Below are 21,677 nucleotides of genomic sequence, written 5' to 3'. Positions count from 1 at the left end.
TTTCCCCCAAGGTCTCTCTGCCCGGAGCATCAGTGTTGGGGAGGACAATGATCCCCAAGGCTTGGGGACAAACTTGCCTCTGCTTGGACAACCTACCTTGACTGGCCCCTCCAATCCCCAACATCCTCAGCACAAACCAGACCCTAGAGCTAATGATTTAGCAACGGTTCTTTGGGAGCCCAATGCTTCTCCATCAGATGGCTCCGAGCCAGGAGGTTCTGGGGTTCAGAGGTGGTCCACATCTGGGCGGCTGCCTTCCATGGATTCCTGGCCCTCAGAGGGTCCTTGGCAGATCATGGTTGCTGTGGAGGACCACATGGGGGAAGCTCTGCCCCAAGAGCTGTCCTTCCCTTCCAGTGCTGCTGCTGTCCCTCTGAGGTGCTGTCCTTTGCCTGTGAGTTCCTTAGCATACTCCGCAGGCCCCTCACCTGAGGCTTCACTACCTCACCAGGTCTCTGAGTCTACACCTGAGGCTTCACTCCTCCACCGGGGCTCTGAGTCTACACCTGAGGCTTCACTCCTCCACCGGGACTCTGAGTCTACACCTGAGGCTTCACTCCTCCACCAGGACTCTGAGTCTAGACGGGCACCCTGTTCCCATGAGCTGGGAGCCCAGCGAGAAATCCTCGCCCAGCACCCACCCTGGTCTCTCATCAACAGGATTCAACAGCCACTTCTGCCAGGTCACCCCTGGGGGGCCCTGAGTCCGAGTGTGTCCTGGGGAGGTGGAGGTCCTGGAACTGGGTGGGAAACCAGGCCCCTGCCACACCCTGTGGGAATCTGGGGCATCAATAATCAATACCCAAGTTCCAGCTGGGGAATTACTGATTGGTACCCAGGAGGCAGCTGGGGGAATATTCACCTACACCCAGGCATTAACAACCAATTTCCTCCTCCTGGCTCTTCTTGGAACATCCCAGGTGCCTTCAAAATTCTGGGTCGCAGGGGGGTTAGGAGAGTGACAAGGGGAAGCCCTAAGTTGGAAGTCAGAGGAGGGGTCCCGCGCCCTCCCCTTGCAGTATGAGCTAAGTCAAGATCCAATCAGCAAGCTTCCAGCACCTCCTTCACTTTCCACTGCCCCCTGCACCCCAAGATCAGTGTCCCCCTGTGCCCCCACACTGATCGCCAATAAAACACAAGCAGCTCTTGAGTCTGTTCTTCACAGTGTCTTTGCTTCTGGGTGCAAGCTGAAGTGAGCTTTGTCCATCCCCATTTTCCAGCCACCCCTGTCTCTCCTGGGGACCTCCAAATGGTCTCTTGCTGACCCCATCCTTTGCAAACGATCAAAGCCCAGGTATTTGAGGGTGGAGCTTCATGATCTCACCTGGCCCAGGTGGGAGAGCTGGTTCCAGAATTGCCCTGGAATCTGACAAGGGGAGGAGGGACAGCAGGACTAGCTGAGCTGGCGCTGGTGGCAGGAGGGGAGGACAAGGTCCAGGAAGTTGGCACCAGGGCCGAGTGGGGACGAGTACCCTTGACACGCATCACAGAGAAACAGAGTCGTTTTGTCTGCGCTTGTCTTTTCTTCCCCAGGAGGCCAAGTTTCCTGGAAGCTGAGGGTGGGTTGATCTCCCTGACAAGCCCCACTTGGTGCATTGCAGCCGAGAACCTCAGGCTCCGAGCATTCGCTGAATTAGTAGCAGAGCTCAATACTGGGAGCAGGAAAGGGAGAGGAAAACCTTTGAGCCCACAATCCCACCTGCCGCTACCTGTGATGCTTTTATTCCCAAGTGATGACACTCTCTTTTTGTCACACTGCTGTCCCTCTGCACCGCCTTTGGTTTTCCCAGGAGCTTGTCATTAGTGTGCGGTGCTGGGGTGAGGAGGGAAGGCTCGCTCTAGGACAGTGCCGAGGGAGGTTGGCAGGAGCTGGCCGGGGTGACCCGCTCTGGAAGGGCCTGGGTCTGGGGCCGGTCTTTCTCCCGCAAGCTCATGCAAACCCTTCATACGCACCCCCTTTCCCTGCCCCTCCCCGGCCTTCTCTCCAGGGTCACCTGTGACTAAGTGCAATAGACTCTAAGATACTTCCTTGCAACAGATTGCATCAGTCACGGTTAGCTGTGAAGACTCCCGGGCTTACCACGGGGCTGCGGGGCACAGGCTCGCGGGGTCCCTGCCTCCCGCCTCCCGCCCCCCGCCCCCGAGCTCACAGGCTAACGGCAGAGAAAGACACAATCACATGTTCATGCAAAGAATATGGAATTTGGAACAGTGACGTGCCAGAGAGGAGGGCAGCCCTGCCTGTGAGTGCTCGTGACCGGATGGGGATGGCAGGGGCGCTTCAGGCGGAAGGCACCCCCCCAGTGAAGCCCTGGGGGACAGAGCCTGGGGGCCACAGGGAGGGGGAGGCCCGAGCCAGGGAGCCAGGATCGGATCCTGCGGGGCCTGCGGCTCTTTTAAGATGACGGGTTTTATCCACACGGGAAGGGACAAGGGAATTCAGAGTTTGAGATGTGGGAGTAACGTATTTAACTGTTAAAATGATTTCTCCGGGTGGAGAGGGCTTGAAGGGGAGTGAGCGTGGATGAGCTAAGGGGTGGAATTTAATGATCCAAGAGCTTCAATAACGTGAGAAACGGGTGTAGAAATGGGCTAAGTGCATGGACAGCCAGGGAGGTGCTGGCATCTGCTGGGGCAGGAGAGGAAGAGACTCCTCAGAGGGTCTCTGGCCTGGCACAGAGCATGCCAGGCACGGGAGGTGCTTCTGTTTAACAATTACATTTGCTTCCTGTTTATGACCTCCTTTCTCACATGGGGATCCTCGGCCTCCTGCCTCTGTGGTTACATCAATCTCCTAATTGGCCTCGTACCCACAGGCTCTGTCATCCTAAAGGCAGCTCAGACTGGGGGGAGGGTATAGAATTTCAGATCTACAAGGTGAAAAGAAGAGCGGGGATGGGTGACAGTGTGAATGGATTTAATATTACTAAACTGTACACTTAAAATGGTTAAGATGGGAAATTTTATTATATGTGTGTTGTTTTTAAATCCTCACACAAGGATATCTTTTTCCATTGATTTTTAGAGAGAGTGGAAGGGAGGGAGACAGAGAGAGAGAAACATTGATGTGAGAGAGACACATTGATGGCTGCCTCCTGCACAAGCCCTGGCTGGGACTGGGGATTGAACTTGCAACCGAGGTACATGCCCTTGACCGGAATTGAACCTGTAACCCTTCGGTCCGCAGGTTCACGCTTTAACCACTGAGCCAAACCAGCCAGGGCTATGATATGTGTATTTTAATTTTTAAAAAAGTCAGCTCCAGCCCGGCCTGGCCTGGCTCAGCTGTTGAGCATCAACCTAGGATCCAGAAGATCACGGCTCAAATCTCAGGTTGTGGGTTCGATCCCCAGTTGGGAGCATGCAGGAGGCAGCCGATCAATGACTCTCTCTCATCATTGATATTTCTGTCTCTCTTCTCCCTCTCCCTTCCTCTCTCTGAAATCAATAAAGATATATTTTTAAAAAAGTCAGCTCCAATCAGATCATTCCCTTGCTCATGTATTGGCTGGTAGAAGAGCCTGGAACTCATACCGAAGGTTATTCACATGCGGCCAACACCCCCCCCCCCCCCGATTTTGGTTTCTTCTGCTCACCCCTGAGTCCTACTTGGTGGAATGTCTGCAGAACCAATGGATGAATGCAGGCAGGCACCGGGCCCCCCACCCACCCACCCACCCTGTGCTCAGCCCTGGAGCCCTGGAGCCCTGGAGCCCTTGGCTGCCTACAGCCTTTTCCTGTTACCCACCCACCTCCTCTTTCTCTGCCTATTAACTGGTTCATTCAGCCCCTGAGGTTCCAGTTCCAGAAGATTTTGACAAAACCTGGGGAATCCTGGCAGGTAGGGGAAATAGGAGGAGGAAAGAATTGAAAGTATGTTTGGTTTAGGGGAAAGACTAAAGATATTGATTAATCTTTGGTGTTGAATAAAAATATAACTTTAAATAGCTTTGCTAAAAATTTAAGGGTAACGACAAATTCAGTTAGAACTTGAAAGTCCATGTTTAAACTATTGGAAGGGCTGAAATAACACAGAAAACATCCTTTCGGGGAAACTCAGGAAAAAGTAGACATCCTGAAAGGATGAAATAATATAGTTGCACAGCTTGATGTCTATATTCACGGAGAAAGTGACATCAGGAGGTTGCCCTGGCGGTGGGAGCTTTTCAGCTTTTTACTTTGTAAGCACGGGCACTGTTTGAATTTTTCCAAAGAGCATATATATACACAGTACTAGGTTTCCAATGCAAACAAAGAAGCAAAGCAACCAAACAATCCCATTTATCTGCAAATGACTCCTTGTTTCAGATTTTTCCTGACCCCTCTCTGAACTCCCATGCCCTGCCTTTCTCATGACATTGAATAATTATAGTTGTAACTAATGGGGCAGGCACTAACCAAGCCCTCTAAGCCTCAGTTTCCTCATCTATAAGATGGGGACAGTCAGTGTTCCCATGTGATAGGGTTGTTGAGATGACTCAGTCAGATAATTGAGTGTTAAATGCTCAGCATAGTGACAGGCACAGTAAGAACTCATGAACCTTTGTTGCTGTCGCTATTACTAGTTTACTCTGATTTCAAACCACCCGTCAAGGTAGGCATTATCAACATTACACATAATGAAAATAAAGCTCAGAGAGATTTCATAACTTGTCTAAAGTCACACAGCTAGTAAAGGGCTTCCTGGGAAGTTAAGTGGAGGTTAATCTACCATGAGTAAACGTCATGGTGAATTTGCACACCGTGACGCGAGGGAAGGAGTTGAGGATGGCGCTGAGGAAGTTCGGGAGTCATCAAGTCCAATCATAGAGTACCCTGGAAGCATGCTTGATGGACACCACAATTAAGAAAGAAAAAGTTGAATCCACGGTACTGGACTCTGTCTGAAGAAAGAATGTGACTGCAGAAGGGGGTGGCTTTTATGGGATCCAGGAAAGGGGGCCCAGGGGATAAGAACTGTGAGCTGTCTAGTCATTGCTCCCTGTGGGGAGACTGGCCTGTTCTGGGCACCCATATTTTCTGTTGTAACGTGCATTTAATCTGCAGCCCAAGTGGCTGCGCTGTCACGTGCATAATAACATTGAACTTACTGTGGCTCTCTACAAATCAGAAGGCAGGTGGGGAGAGGAATTTCTCATGTCTGTCTGATGGAGGAATACAATTTTAGTGATTACACCGGAATCTCTCCCCGGACTAAGCTGGACCAGCCGCTTGGGCACGAGGGTTGCACTGCTCTGAGTGGCTCCGCCAGAACACAGTGCCACCAGCTGTCACAGGGACACCAGATGAAACAAATCCTGTGAAACTTGTGTTTATGTTAAGGATGTGGTTGCAATGTTTATCACACCACTTCCAAACTGTGGGGACAGAGAATTGCCTCCTGGTCTCTGGGAAGGGAGGACTTGTACTTCTGCTGAGCTCTGGTCTCTTTTTATTTTGTGGACATTGGGCACCAAGTAATGACTGTGCTTCCCTGTTTGAATTGGCTACTAGAGAGCTCGGTTCCAAAGCTGTGGTCCTTCTCCTGGCATGGTGACTATACGAGCCTCATTCTTGGTTTTATTGGATTTTCTAATTCTTCAATTTCACCTCATCATACTTTTTAATTATGCTTAAGTTATTTTTGTTTAAAATAAGGCTGGGCCCAGCCAGGCGTGGCTCAGCGGTTGAGCGTCGACCTAGGATCCAGGTGATCGGGGTTCGATTCCCTGTCAGGGCACATGCCCAGGGTTGCGCGCTCAATCAATGACTCTCTCATCATTGATGTTTCTCTCTCTCTCTCTCCCTCTCCTTTCCTCTCTCTGAAATCAATAAAGAGATATTTAAAAAATGAAATAAAATAAAATAAGGCTGGTATAAATGAATATGTTTTATTCCAGGACCGGGTTTTACTGTGACCTGCATGAAATATTCCAGAAATATCCACCTGTCCTGACTTTGACTTCTTGGTCCCCAAGCAACATTCTGATTGGCGGCTGGCCTTCCCCTCCAGGAATCTTGCTGCTAGGAGGTGGGCTCCCTGGATAAGGGGCTGGGGTACTCCACCTCTAGAGCTAAGTGGTCCCTAAAGCAGAGACCCATCAACATCTTGCCTGTCCCAGTTTCCTTGCTGGGAGTGGGGGTTGTTCTAGAGCCTCCTGGGCCCACAGTGCAGCCTGCGCCCTGCTTCACCGCATGCGAGGTAAACTGCTTTGTAATGCTTTCTAGGGAGACAAGAGGAAGGAAGCAGCACCAAGGAGGGCCTGAGAGTACTGGGTGGGTTAGTACATGAAACAGTTACCCCGGCAGTAGTGGCTGTTGGGGGTGCGGGTTAGGGAAGCCAAGTCCTAGCTTCTTTATTTGCAAATGGAAATAATAACGTCGCCTTCCTCCTTGTATGGGTTAAACGGGATGATTCACGGGAACCAGTCAGCACAGCAGCTACAACTCTTATTTCTCTCACGGCCGAGACCAGACCCATCAGTCACCCTCAGCTCCAGGAGGGGAGCGTGCGAGGGAAGCGGGGCCGCTCCTGCCACGCCGCAGGCCCCCACCAGGGGGCAGGCTGAGGCGGGGCTGCGGGAGGAGCCCGCTCTCGCGCGAGCTCCCAGGCGGGAGGGGGCGGGGAGCGCGCCGCCCGCTGCTTCCCTGGGGCTCCGCTCCCGGCGCCCCGCTCCCGGCGCTGGGGCCCAGGACTGGCTCCCGCCGGCCTCGGCTTCCTCCACCGCCGAGCCAGCGAGAGGCGGCCCGGCGGGACCTGGGGCGGCGCAGATCCTCGCACCGGTCACCTGCCGGCCGCCCCGGCCCCGGCCGCCACGCCGAGGCCCGGCCTGAACCAGCGTCGGGAGCGGGGAAGGGCGCCCGCGCCGGGCAGCGTCCCCCGCAAGCAGGCGCGGGAGGCCCGCTGCCTCCCAGGCTTCTTCCCTCAGCGCCGGGGTCCCCAGAGCCCGAGGCCGAGCGGCTCGCCCGGGGCGGGGCGGGGCTTCCCTGCGCCCCAGCCCGCGCCCCGCTCCCGCCTCGCGGGGTTTCCTCCCCTCGCCGTCTTGCGCGCCCTCGTGGTTCCGCCGCCTCCCCTTTCCTTGCCTTTCCTCCCGCCGCCCTTCTCTCCTCCTCCCGCAACACCGGCGTTTAGCCGCGCTGGCGGGGGCCCGGCTTCGCGGGGGAGGCTGCGGCGCGGGCGCGGGGCCTGCCCCCAGGGTCCGCCCGGCAGCGCCGTGGGCAGAGGCGCGGGCGCTGTGCCCAGGCTCCTTCAGAGAGAGCCCTTCTCCTTAGAAGGGCGTCGTCCGTGGAAAGCAAGCTGACTACTCTCAGGGCCCGGGAAATACGGACGTTTCCTCTGATAATGTTTCCACCGCCCGAATCCGACTGCACCTAAGTGAGAAACATCGCTCATGGGACACGGCCCATCTCTCCAGGAGCCCGCGCCGGCCTTGGGCCCGCCCCAGGGGCCTCCGCACCCCGCTGCGCTCCCGCCCCGCCCTCGGGACCTCCCGGCGCGGCCGCTTCGGGGAGCCCTCGGAAAACTGAACCCCTTCTGCGAGCCCTGAGATGGACAGGTGTCGGGGTCTCAGGGCCAAAGCTGCCGGCTGCCGCTCGGTGCCCGACGGATGCGCGGAGGTGCTGCGGCCCGGGTGCCACCTTCGCGCGGGCGGGGCGAGGCTGCGGTGACACCTCTGTGCCGGTTTTGCAATTTTTTGAGAGTCTCGTCATTTCAAAACAAAAGGAGGAGGAGGAGGAGCACGTTGGAGAATGTGCCTCGCCCCAGCCGGCCTGCGGGCCGGAGCTGCCTGTGCCCGGAAGGGCCCGGGTTCGAGCCCACCAGGCACAGCCCCTTTGGGGTTCGTGTGGGGGGACTCCAGCCGTGTCTACGTGGGCGTCTCTCCGAGGCTCTCTGAAGAGCAATGGAAAAAGTATCCGTGGATGAGGATTTAAAAAATCGTCCTAAAAAAGAAATTTAACAAGTAATACAAAATATGCCCTTAATAAAAATTGAGGGCATTCCAGGAAAGGGGCTCTTCATTTCTAAAGTTTTGGCCCAGCTCTAGTATGGCTCCCTCCCTAGTGCACCGGGCTGGGGACCGTGTGCCTGCGATGGCTCTGCCTAGAGAGGCAGGCGCTGTAGCAGCCCCTGGGCCGCCCCGCCTGCCCTCGGGCCTTCACTCTGGGCAGAGTGCCCTTGGCCAGCAGGGGAGGCTCTGAGCAATTCCCATGGCACCAGCCTTAAAGAGGGATTTGCCTGCAGTGCCTGCCACACCTCTCCCTCAGGACCCCAGCAGGGCCACTGCAGCTGGTAGGTGCTGAGGGAGGACTTTAGGGCTTAGGATATTGGTTATGCCAGCTTTGACGGCTTGCCAACATCTGGCATGGTCTGGGAGATAAACTGAGGCAGGGATATGCACAGAGCCCTGAGAAGTAGAGAGCTGAGTCACTGGAGAGTCCGAAACCTCAAGAGCAGCTGCTTTCTCTGTGCATGAGCCAAGACTGAGGGGAATTGGAAACATTGGGTTTCCTTGGTCCCCAGGAGCACAGGCTTATATGTAAGCACAGCAGCCTCCTTGGCAGGAGATCAAGGAAGGCTTGGCTCTCTGCAGGGGTGTGCGGAGTCAGAGGGATGGTGGAGACCAGCAGATGGGACAGTGGAGAACGGAGGGCTCTGAGTGTACCCGAGTGTCTGCTGGAAAAGCGAGAGGCCGTGTTTACAAAACGTTGGACACCAATCTCAGGAGACAGGGTAAAGACCACCTACAAAAACTGAGAGGCTTATGAGAGGTGTCCCTGTTATAATTTGTAAATGTTCCAGGATGTAGGAATGTTTCAGATGCCACTTTTAAGGAAATGACATAGTCTGCATAGATGGTGGCTCTTAAAAAACCCCCAAAAAACAGTGTATGTCTTAGTGCTTTATTATATATTACCTTCCTAATGAGTTTTTGACTGTTTTAAATTTTTACCATACTTACACATGTGTACAATTTTATTTTTTTGAAGATTTTAAAATTGATTTTTAGAGAGAGAGGAAGAGAGAAACATCGATGTGAGAGTGAAACAACAATCGGCTGCCTCCTGCACGCCCCTTACAGGGGATCAAGCCTGCAACCCGGGCATGTGCCCTGAGCAGGAATCGAACCAGCATCCTTTCAGTGGACAGGACAACGCTCAACCAACTGAGCCACACCGGCCAGGGCAACATGTGTGTAATTTTAAAAGGCAAAAAAGTTGTACAAAACTTACAGCAAAAAACGGGTCCCTTGTACCGCCTCTCCCAGGCCGAATTCAGCCTTCCTAGTGCAAACATTTCAGTGCTCACTTGGTTTTTATCTTCCTATTTTTAAATAAGTTGTATCAGTCAGGGTTCAGTTCAGGAAGCAGAAATTACTCTAGGCATATTAAACAGGAGAGGACTTTACACAGGGCTCTGGGAGCTTCTGGAATCTTTAGAAGGCTGGAAGGAGCAGGGTCTCAGCTGAGCTGTAGGGATGGGAGCCAGAACAACGTAGCTCTGCTAGGCTTTCCTTCCATGGCTTGTCTGTAAATTTATCACTGATTTGTCACCAAATTCTCCCTCTCCATTCAAAGGCATGATAACTAATTTCATCGTTTTCTTGGACATATCCTTCTGTAGCCAGGTAAAGAAACTATTCCTGAGGTTTTGGGCCCAGACTCCTATTTCAGTCTGGACCTGTTGATCCCTCCATCTCTTGCAAACCTGCCTCCTGGGATGTCTCAGCATCCTCCTCAGGTTTCCATCACCTCACTCTTCGGATGATGCCACATCTGATCTTTCTTGATCTCACCCCTCACTTTGGTGGAACACATATTCCAGTAACTCCCTGAGGAAAGGGGCAAGGGAGTGAAATTGCTGAGACTCAAAAATGTCTTTTTTTTTTTTACTGTTATATCTGATTAATAATTTTGCTGAAGATAGAATTCTAAGCGGCTGAATTTACATCTAAATTTTGAAAGCATTGCTCCATTGTCTTCTGGCTTCCAGCATCACTGTTGAAAATCTTGAACCATCTGAGTCTTGATCTTTTATGGGATCTTCTGTTCCTCTTTAAACAATTTTAGACATTTTCTCTTTGTCCCTAATATTTTAAAAATTCATGATGACATACCTTTGTTAACATAAGAAACATTTAAACCTGTGAATCATTTTTGTGAGTTTCAGCCAAACTGTGGACAATTGCTGGGAGGCAGAATCCCAATGGACTGAGACAGTGCTCCTGAGAATGGCAGTTTTGCACCTTGCTTTACATGTTACAATCAGAAGAGGAGACGTAAGTGGGTTACATGAAACCCACTGGTGACAGATTAGGGAGGCGGGAGAGAGCAAGGTGTGGTGGGGGGACCTCTGGGATTGGACAAAAAGTAAAATGACGGACACACTTCTTTTACTTAGGTGGGTGCAGGATCGTTAACAGTCAACAATTAACTCAATACGATGAGGGGACTGTGGTCTCTGCAGAGCGGTGCCTGTGCTTTGAGGGGTCCGGAAAAAGGGGAGTTAGCCTGACGTTCCAACGATATGTTGTGGTACATGCAAAAAGACGACAGACAGGCTCAGTTAGGGTAAAGATGGACCTTTGTCAGGGAAGATGCCGGCCTAGGTCATGACTACCCACCATAAACTGCTTTTAGTTAAAGTTTTAACTTCAGAGCATCCTGTGGTTACTTCAGGTCTCTTAGTTTGCAAGGCCGCCTCACAGCCCCCCCCCCCCCCAGCTGTCAGGGGAGCACGTGGCCCCATTTCGTGTGCACCTTGGACTTCATCTTGCTGAACATTCCGTGGTGCCTCGGAATCTTCTGTCTCTCAGTTCTGGCAAATTTTCTCCAGTCATTTCTCTCATGATTTTTGTCCCTTCTCTCTTATTCTTTGCTTCTTTCCCAAACAGTCCTTCAACTTTCAATTCTAACACGTCTATTAAAACTTTTGCTTTTGAAATAATATTTTAAACTAAAACTAACTCTTTTTAGTTCTTTAAATGTTCATTTTGTTGCCGGTGGAAGTGGGGTCCTTTCCGTGTCATGAGAAAAAGCATTTTCAGGGACCCACAAGGGAGGAGGTGGTCTGGTGGTTAGATTTATTGGGGTGAAAGAAGATGGCCCCTGGGTTTCCAATGTCCCATCTCTGTCCCGCTGGCCACGGAAAATCAGGGCCAGAAATGGGGCCAATGCCCAGAGACCCTGTGCCAGAGTAAGCTCAGCCCAGTCCAGCCTCTCTCTTCGCCCAGCAGGCTTAGCTTCTTTTCAGCTGCGGTCCACTGCTTCGCTGCAGTATCCAGGCTCTGGCTTGGAGCCTGCGTTTGGAATCCACAAGGCCATCCACCTTGCTGCTGCGTAGGCCACATAGCTACGGAGAAGGAATGCTTGCACAGGGCCAGCGCCTGTTTCCTAGTGTGAGAGAGCTCTTTTTTGTTCCCTGGGATTATATTATCTCCAGTTTGGGAAGGACCAGAAGCTTTTTCAAAATATCCAATCAATTTCCCAAGTTTTCCGGGCTGGTGCTGGGCTTGCCTTCCAGCCAATCTATTATTTCCCCAGGCCAGACTGAGGGGCCTCAGTGGTCAAGCACTTCCCCCATGCCCTGTGCTCACCGCCCCCTGCTCCCCCCACCCACCCCACGATCCACACCAGAGGGGTGGTGGTGGGGGGTGTTAATCCTTGGCTGAGCAACACTGGGATCCCCTGGAGTGTGTAAAGCTGTAGCTTCCTGGAGAAGCAGCAGGCTCATGCTCCCCAGGTTATTAAGCTCAATGTTTAATTCCTTTTGCTCCCTTCCTTATTGATAACTATCTGTCTATGCTAACAATTTCTATAGCCTCTTGCTCTTTTTTAATGGAGGCAATACCTTTTATTTTTATGGAAACATTAGTTGCAGTGGGTTTTGGTGTTTTGTTCTTTGCATTGTCTTGATTTCTTTGAAGTTTTTTAATTCTCATGTTTCCACCCTGGGTCTTCCATGCTATGGCTCTCATCTACTGTTGACTGTGCTGGTTATCAGCATATTGCCTCTCAGCTGAAACCCACCCTCTACCTGATCGGCGGGGACAGCTGGAAGCTTTTCTGTTTTGCAGCCCTGACCAAATTAGATTTGGTTAGTAGCCGCGCTGGAGGGACATCGCAGGAGAAAGGGACTTTTTCTCGTTAGAATGAGCTGCAGTGGGTTTTTAAAAAATCCTCACCTGAGGTTATTTCTTCCATTGCTTTTCAGAGAGGGGGAAGGGAGAGGAAGGGAAGGGAGAAGGGAAGAGAGAGGGGAAGGGAGGGGGAAGGGGGGAGGGAAACATCGGTGGGAGAGAGACACCTTGATTGGTTGCCTTCTGCATGCACTGGGGGCGGGGTGGGGGTGGGGGTGGCGTGGGGGCGGGGTGAGCCTGCAAAGGATAGGTGCTATTGGCCGGAATGGAACCCGGAATCCTTCAGTCCCAGGGCCGAGGCTCTAACCGCTGAGCCAACCGAGCAGGGCTGAGCTGGGTTTTGACTTGCGGGGGAGGGGATGGCCAAGCGCCGAGTGCCGGAGTTGCAGTCCCTCGGGGAGCGAGTCCCCACCAGACACCGCACGCCCCAGGCCTGGCGCGTCGTGGGTGGGCTCCGGTGCCAGACTCCCTCGGTTCACCCCAGAGTGTCCGCTGCCTGCCCAGGACCCTGAACACTGCCTGCCACGCGCTTCGAGCCCAGCGTGGGGGTGCGGCGCCCGCGCGCTCGGTTCCCTCCCCGTCTTAGTTTCTACCCTTCCAGTCGGTCACCCCTACGGGACGTCGTCCCCGTTCAGGCCGGGACTTGGCTTCTGCCTGCTGGTTGGAGCCTGGCTGCTACGGTAACCCTGGGCTTACCCTGCGGCGGCCTGGGGCCCAAGGGCGCGCCTCTCAGGGGACCCGCCGCGCCGTCGGCTCGCCCGTTTCCGCGGGAGGCCCGTGGGCAGCGTCCAGTCGGGTGAAAGGGAGACCTCCGCTTGGCTAAACGTCGTTTGTTCACAGAATTGAGAGCTCAACAGGCAAAGCGCGCACCGAGGGACCGCGGCGCGCAACGCACGGCAACCGGCGGCCCGTCGAGGCTGAGGAGCGAGGAAGAGGCCGAGCGCCTCGCGGCGGGGAACTGGGGGCGGCGGGGTCAGGCCTGGGGCGGGCGCGCGCGGGGGGCGCGGGGGCGCGGGGGGCGCGGGGGCGCGGGCGGGAGAACCGGGTGGGCCGGCGCCCGCCTGCCGCCCGCTGGGGCGCCCTCGGCTCGGCGCGCTCACCCGGAGGCGGGGGCCCCGCGGCTCCTCGGGCCCCGGGGTCCGCTGGGGCGCAGAGCGCGCGGCGGGAGGGCGGAGCCACGTGCGGGCCAGCGCAGCCCGCCTGCTGGTGTCCGGGCTTTCCCTTGGTCGGCCCGTCTCTTCCGAGGAGGTTGCGCTGCTCTCCCGAGGGCCGGGCGGCTGCCGAGTCCGCGGGCCGTCCTGCAGACTTGCAGCGAACCCTCTCGTTCCCCAGGAGCGGCCCGGCCCGTTCGGCTCCGCGGCAGGGAGCCGCGCTTCGGGGCACGACCTCGGGCCCCGGCCCCGGGCGGCGGGCGAGGCGCAGGACGGGCCCGCGGCTTCCCCGGCGGACTTCCCCCGCCCCCGCCGCGCGCGGTCCGGCTCTGCCGCGAAGCCGCCGCCTCCGGGCTGTCTCACCGGGTCTCACCTGAGCCTCTCTCGTCTGCTAGGACGCTTGTCCCTTTACTGTCCAGATCCTGATTTATTCACTTACCTATTTGTTTACATTGTACCGTTTCCTGCTCTTTTTGCCTTCCTTGTAGGTTCTTGCCCCCGCGCCCCCCCCCCCCCCAGTTGGTGACAGTTTTTGTCTTTAAAAATAAAACAAATGAAAACCTTCACCACATTGGTGGAGTTTGTGTTGGGAGCAGAAACAAGCGTGTGTTCGATGAGCCATATCAAGCCAGAAGCCCCCTTTGAGTTGGTACCCAAATATTTGGTCAAACATTATTCTGGATGTTTCTGTGAAGGTATTTAAATCAGTAGACTTTGAGTAAAGCAGATCACCCTCCATAATGTGGGTGGGCCTCATCCAATCAGTTGAAGGCCCTAGTAGAAAAAGACTGACCTCCCCAGAAAAGAGGGGATTCAGCCTCCAGACGCTTTCAGACTTGAGCTGCAACAGCAGCTGTTCCCTGGGTGTCCAGCCTGTCAGCCTGCCCTGCAAGTTCCGGACTTGCCAGCCTCCATAACTGCAGGAGCCAGTTCCTTAAAAATCTCTCTCTCTCTCTCTCTCTCTCTCTCTCGCTCTCTCTCTCTCTCTCTCTATATATATATATATGTATATATATATATATATACATATATATATTCACATACATACATAATGATTATTCTTGAGTGATTTCATGGATTCTTCATTTTGTGTGTATTAAGTGGCTAATCAGAATAATATCAGATCTCTTTTCTAGTGTCCAGTATAGAGCTTCTTACTCTCCACTGGACAGTTTGCAGAGTGCACACACACACACACATACATGAATGATTGGCTCTGTTTGTCTAGAGAACCCTGACTAATATAATTATGGTTCTATTTTTTAAAAACAGTTTTTCTAGTCTTTTCTTTATGGCTAGGTTTTTGGAGGTTATTTTGGGGGGGAGTCGCATTTTATTGTGACCAGTCAGATGCTTAATTGTGTCTTCCTTTATTCCTTTTTAAAAAACATTATTATGACCCTGTTGTCCTCCTTATTGACACACCGTTTCTTTTTGCTGTGGTTTAACCCTCACCCGGGATATTTTTCCATTGCTTTTCAGAGACCGGAAGGGGTGGGGGGAGAGAAAGAAACATGGATTGGTTGCCTCCAGCCCCAACCAGGGCCAGGGTTGGGCCTGCAACCAAGGTACCTGCCCTTGACCTGAATTGAACCCAAGACCCTTGACTCCGCAGGCGGATGCTCTACCCACCGAGTGAAACCAGCTAGGGCAGCACAAGGTTTTAAGTGGGTCTCCAATGGTGTATGATGCAAGTAGGCCAGACTTTGTAGTTTTTTTCTGTTGAGTGTTTATGCTCCTTCCAATATTTTGTTAAGACAATAAGTTGTAATGAACATTTTTTATTTATAAAGCTCTTTCCACAGTTGAGAATTGGGAGGATTGTCAGAAATGAGATCGCTGGGTCGAGGGAGACAGGCCGGGGTGGGGCACCCGGCGGGAGGCAGAGGGTGCGCACAGACCCTCAGCTCCTGCTGCTGCCCCCAACTCATGCTTGGCAGGACTTTCCTAGAGAGTTAGCGATGGAGGGAGAGAGTTACAGAACCGCTCAGGCTTCCCCTGCCCAAGCCCCTTCCTGCACAGCTGCTCCTGGCTGCTTCTTGGCCCAGCAGCTCTGAGCCTCAGGGCCAGTTTACCTCCCACAGTGGGAGTACCCTTGAGTGTGCTTTCCAACCCAGAGAGGGGAACATTTTCTCCCTCAACCCAGATTCGGGCGCCTCCCAGGGTCTGTCTTCTTTAGAATGGTTCACTTGCCAGAGGAGAAGCACCGCAGCCCTAGGTGCCCTGCACCCTATGCCCATGGCAGTGCTGACCAGGAGAAATAATGTGAGTTATATGTAACTTAAAATTGTCTAGTAATCACACTAAAATGAAAAAACAACAACAGGTATGCTTAATTTTAGTAATAGATGTTTATTTAACCCAGTGTATCCAAAATAATATAATTTTAAAATATAATAAATATAAAAATTTTAATGCGATTTTTGGTGCTCAGTCTTTGAAGTCTGGTGTGTGCTGTTCAGAGCCTCCCTGAACTAGGCCCAGCTCCTCCGAGCTTGCTACCAGTGTGGCTGATGGCTGCCACTGTGGACAGCAGAGAGCCATGGCCTTCAGGGAGGGAACCGGCAGCACAAGCTTGTCTTGGATTCTACGTTTCTCAAGAAGAAGGTATTCAGTTTTGAACGACAGACTTCATTGAACATCTACAGACCAGTCTGTGAGGAGCTGCGATAGACCAGGTCAAGTGACATCCTGGTGACAGGCCTGCCACACACGTTCCCAGTCATGTTTGGGGTCTCTGATTCCAAGCTCCAAGGCTGGCTGCTTGATCACACACACGCACACACTCACACATGTGCACACACACATATACACCCGCACTCACACACACTTGTGTGTGCACACATTCACATACACATTAACACTCATGCACACACAAACACATTCACACACACACACAGGTGTGCACACAGGCACCTGGTGTGGGGAACAGCACGGCTTGAAGGGTGCGATCACACAGCCACTCGGTTTCGTTCCCCTGCCGTCTCCTTACCTGCTCAGTGGGGCCACTCTTCCCTGTTCCAAGATGAAAACATGGGCAGCATTAAAGCTTTTCTGGGTGTATATGTGTGTGTGCACATGTGTGCGTGTGCGTGTGTGTGATCAAGCAGCCGGCCTTGGAGCTTGGAATCAGAGACCCCAAACATGACTGGGAACGTGTGTGGCAGGCCTGTCACTTCAGGATGTCACCTGACCTGGTCTAACGCAGCTCCTCACAGACTGGTCTGTAGGTGTTCAATGAAGTCTGTCGTTGGATAAAAGTCCATTACCAGATACAATGTCAGCTCAGAAATTTGGTGACCAGTTTCAAAGTTAAGTCCTCCAGTTAGTGTTTTCCTAGGCGGGGTGTCGACTCGGTTCCTCTTTCTCTGCTTTATGTGTCTGTCCCGCTCCTCCTGTCCTGCTAATCATGGTTTCTGACTCCACGTTTCAGTAGGATGGGGAAGGGTTAGAGACAGTGAGAACTCAAGAGCTGTTTCTTGCCGGGCATGGTGTGAGAGGTTTGCACCCGCTGGAGTGCTTCCACGGGTTCTTCAGAGACCCCTTCCCCCACAGCCATCACTGGAGACCATCACCTGCAGCTCCCTGTTGCAAATGAGGCCTTGCTTCCCTCATTCCTTCCTTCCACACCCCCTGGGAACCCCGGGGGTGCAGCAATGACTTCAGCTCACACCGTAGGTGGCCATGGAACAGGAGTAACTCGGCCCACAGTGGCTGGCTTTCTAGCATGGCCCACACCTAGTCCACTGGAAACTCTTACATAGCCTTTGCCCTGAGCTCAGGAACCAGGCCCCCAGCCCAGCCTCCTCTCCTGCACCCCCACCCCGGGCAGGTAGCCAGCCGTCTCCTACAGCTCTGTCTGCCGGGCGAAGGTCAGACACCAGCCTCCTGCAGACTGTCCAGTGGGCGGCAAGAAGCTCTGTACTGGACAATAGAAAAAAGGTTTGATGTTATTCTGGATTGGACATTTATATACGCAAAACAGTACTGCTTAACACCTGAAGGCGACAAGAGAAACTCTGGAACTTTCTTGGTTCATGGATAGGAAAGAAAGCTAGGACCGCTGGTTGCCATGGACACTCTCCACTGAATTTTGACTGTCATTGCATAGAGTTTGAACTGCTGTGTTAGGAGAAAAAGAGCTATTTCTTGATTTATCAGTGACCTAGCAGGACAGACAATAACACCACCCACTTAATAAACGGGTAAACTGAGACTGAGAGAGATTACCTGCTATACCAAAGGGAAGAACAGATTAGAACCCAGGTTTTCTGACTTCCTTTCTGGTATCTGTTTTCTGTTCTGGTGTCTGTTTTCACTCTAAGTCATCCCACAGTCATAAAATTAGTGACTCTCAGAATGTGAGTGTGGCAAAGACCATTGGAAATCCTACAGTTACTAGAATAAAAGCCCCACAAAGGCAGGGCACCCGCCCCCAAGCCTGTCCCAGTGCGGTACTTAATGAATGTGTGTAGAATGAAAAAATGTGGATAATGAATGAACAGGGCAGTTGCTTATGTGAGGAAACAAAGCTCCAGAAATGACCCAGCAAAATACAAGATGTCTAGAACTTGTACATTTAACATCTCTCAGATGGGGACACTCCTACAACCCTACAGCCCATGGCATGTCAATACAACTGTTTTTCTTTCTTAGTGGCGAATGAAATAATGTATGTTTTCCAGCAAATGGAGTCTAAGAGTCAATGAAAAGTGGTAGCTGTCTGTGGACACACGCTGTGCCTCAGTGCCCAGCAAGCGCAAGGCGAGGGGGAGCACGGAGCCCTGGGGTGTGACGAGGCGTCCTGCGAGCCAACCTTCCCGGCCGCGCTCCGAAGCCGGCCGGCCTCTCTCGGGGCCTCTGCCCAGCCGTTGCCACTAGAGGGCGCATCAAGACGCTGCACGGGAACACACAGGCAGTCTGGGAGCCCCTCTCTCGGCCAGGCCACTTGTTGCCATAGATACTGTTTCCATGGTTGCCTTGACTTTTTTTTTTTAATAAAAAATGTTTGTTTAATTGATTTTTAGAGAGAGAGGAAGGGAGAAGGATAGAAACACCCATAGGCTGCCTCTTGCACCCCCCACTGGGATGGAGCTGCCCTCCAGGCGTGTGTCCTGACCAGGGATCCGACCAGTCACCTCTTGGGTGGATGCTCAACCCCTGAGCTACACCAGCCAGGCTTGACATTTTTTGTTTGTGTTTTTTTTACTGTCATTACATCCCTGCCCCGTTATCTCTTATCACATGCTGAATATATATTCTAATTAACCTTCATTCATGTCAATTTAACAATTTTACCATAACCCAATTTTTCTAATGGCCAATTTTCATCCACTGTGACATTTTTAAAAATTTACATATGTATATTTAAATATATCTTTATTGATTTCAGAGAGAGGAAGGGAGAGGGAGAGGAAGGGAGAAACATTAATGATGAGAGAATCATGGATCAGCTGCCGCCTGCACGCCCCCTGCTGGGGATCGAGCCCGCATCCCAGGCATGTGCCGTGACTGGGAATCCAACCTCAATCTCCTGGATCCTAGGATCCTGGATCCCGAGTCACACCCCGCCAAGCATCCACTGTGACATTTATGGTATTTATTTGACTTTACTAGTGAGTTTTGCTTTTTTAAAATATTTGCAGGCGCCCGGCCGGGCGTGGCTCAGTGGTTGAGCGTCGAGGTAGGATCCAGGCGATCGGGGTTCGGTTCCCGGTCAGGGCACATGCCCAGGTTGTGGGCTCAACCAATGACCCTCTGCACCTACATGAGAGCAATGCCCATGAGCTTCTGCCAGGCACCCTGAGGGCAAAGCTGTTTATATCGCTGTCCATTGCATGCCCAGAGCCACACACAGCAACTGGCATATGTGTCCTCAGGAAAGACCTGATGGGTGGTCACACGAGTCATCACACAGCACCTCTCCCGTGTGCAGAGCAGGGAAGCTGAAAAACTCTCCCAGGTAGAGAAAATCACTAATATACCTTGAAGCCGCCTTGCTTCTGCCGTGGGGTCCCGAGCTACAACTGAAACAACTCCAGCGGTGGCCAGTCTTCAAATTCTTCCCAGGGTGTGGCCTGAGATGTTGCAAATATTTTAAAAACCAGAATGCACTCATCAAGGCAAACATATGCCATAAATGTCAAACTGGCGACGCAGTCCTGACGTCCATTGTACAGAGGTGGTCTGATTTGTGTCAGTGTGTCTGCACCTCCTTTTCAGGTTGGGGAGGGGCAGGAATGGGGACCATGTCTGCTTTCTCTTGTTTGGCCTAAAACCCAAAACAGATCAAAGACAGGATCCAAGGGCCTGTCATGGGAGCGTGGAGAAGAGGAGACTGAAGGGTGAGGTTTCACACCTGTGAGGGGTCTGAGCGGTCTGAGGAGGGTGCTGAGCAGCTGATTCAGCCCTAGTGAGGTAGAAAGTGAGAGATCCTGGGGCCAGAAGGCCTGAGTGTAACGTCACCTCCTCACCTCATTCTGCCACTTACCAGTCATGTGGTTTGGGGCAATTAATTTAATTTCTCTGAGCCTCAGTCTTTGATTTCTAAAATGGGATTATTTTCCTACCTCACAGAGCTCATGTAAGGATCCAGAGAGAGCATGAAGTGCCCATGAATGTGTCAGGAATCCGGGGTCAGCCGCCCCTCCCTTGGGTAGCTTTCCTGAGGCTGTGCGGCTGAGGGAGGCCCCACCTTCCGGCTTCACCCAACACCTAGCTCCACTGGCGCACTCAGCGTATCATACTCAAGGGGGAGGACAATGTCATTCACTTCTGTTAACCTGCCAACCTTGTTCTCAAGAATTCCAACACATAGAGACACTCATTAAGGGAATTTTCATTTCTTTGTATTTCCAAACAAGACCCAAACTGAAGAAATAGTACCCAAAGAAATTCATTCATTTATTCCAAAATATGTATTCCATCAAATCTAAGATAACACTGAGTTCAAGATGCACCATGGCTTATGTCCACTGAGAAGAAAAGTGCAGCCAACTGAACAATGGCATGCCTGTGACAGCAGTGGCCAGACATCTCCCCTTCAGGCTCCACTGGATACCGCGCCGGCTCCTCTCAAGGAGCTGACAGTCTAGTGCAAGGAGACAGTGCACAAATAAACATGAATAAAGGGAAGTTCAGCTGTGATCAGCTCCATGTAGGAAATTAATACGGTGACACAGCCCTCGCCGGTTTGGCTTAGTGGTTAGAGCGTCCACCGGAGCACTGAAGGGTCCCTGTTGGATTCTGGCCAAGGGCGAGTACCTTGGTTGTAGGCTCCACCCAGCCAGTTGGGGCATGTGAGGGAGGCAACCAATCGAGGATAAAAAAGTTAAAAAATAAATAAATATGATGACACAGAGACTAAGGAGAGGGGTTTGGGATAAGTCACAGGAAAGGTCAAGACTATCTGCAAACTATGTTTACTGAGGTATGGAAGAACACCTCCCGCCGGGCAGTGCTGAGTCACTGGTAGGAGCAACACCCCGGGACGGGAGTGCTGAGTCATGGCGGGTACTGTCACCTCGCATTCTTGTTTGTGAAGACTGGCGGGCCAGCAGAGGCCCCCTGGAGCACTGCTGTGTAGGTGACACCCACACGGGCTGCAGCCCTGTTCGGGCACAGTCTGGAAGGGGTGCTCGCCTGGTCTGCTCGCTCTGGGCAGCACAGGCTCAGCATGTGACAAGTGGGGTCACCTGGATTTTGTCCCACTTTTTTTTTTAAATCCTCACCCAAGGATGTTTTTATCGATTTTTTTTAGAGACAGAGGAAGGGAGAGGGAGAGAGAGAAACATTTATGTGAGAGAGAAACATCAATTGGTTACCTCCCACACGCACCCCAACCAAGGACTGAACCCGCAACCTGGGTATGTGCCCTGACCGAGAAGTGAACCTCTCAGTGTACAGGACAACGCTCCAACCCGCTGAGCCACGCAGGCCAGGGCTCATCCTGCTCTTTAACAACACCTGAGGAAGTGCTTTAAACGCTGGACTTTACATAGAAAAAAGGAGGATTACCTGAGTGGGGCTGGACTCACATGACGGCGTGAGCTGTGTGCAGCCTCTGAAGAGGTGGCCCGCGTAGGCAGTGTGACAAAGTACAAGTGTCATAGTGAGTAAGAGCACAATATGCTTGAGAGCCAACTGCCAGATCTAGTAGTTCAAGGTCCCAGGAGTGGTTACGGAGGTATTTCCCTTACCTTTTGTGTGTGTGTGTGTTAATTCTCACCCAGGGATATTTCCTCCACTGATTTTTTTAGAGAGAGTGGAAAAGAAGGAGGGGGAGAGAGAGAGATTGAGAGAGAGAGAGAAACATTGATATGAGAGAAACACACCGATAGGTTACCTCCCACACACACCCTGACTGGGACCAGGGATTGAACCTGCAACCCAGGTACATGCCCTTGACAGA

At 52.5% G+C, this 21,677-nt stretch overlaps 1 protein-coding gene across 1 annotated transcript in view; it reads left to right on the top strand.

Moving 5' to 3' along the window:
* LOC308558670 (uncharacterized protein C6orf15 homolog) overlaps window positions 1–21,677 on the top strand; it is a gene marked incomplete at both ends in the record, with an annotated part of 43,123 nt that overhangs the window by 267 nt on the left and 21,179 nt on the right. The window contains 2 exons of the mRNA XM_081140591.1: window positions 12–451; window positions 569–920. Of these exons, the coding sequence (XP_080996717.1) occupies window positions 12–451; window positions 569–920 (792 nt within the window). The remainder of the gene's footprint in view (window positions 1–11; window positions 452–568; window positions 921–21,677) is intronic.

This window comes from Miniopterus schreibersii (assembly GCF_964146895.1).
Source record: "Miniopterus schreibersii genome assembly, chromosome: 6".
In the NCBI taxonomy this organism is placed as follows: domain Eukaryota; kingdom Metazoa; phylum Chordata; class Mammalia; order Chiroptera; family Miniopteridae; genus Miniopterus; species Miniopterus schreibersii.
The sequence above is the reverse complement of the archived record's forward strand: the minus strand, read 5'-3'. Positions and strand labels throughout refer to the sequence as shown.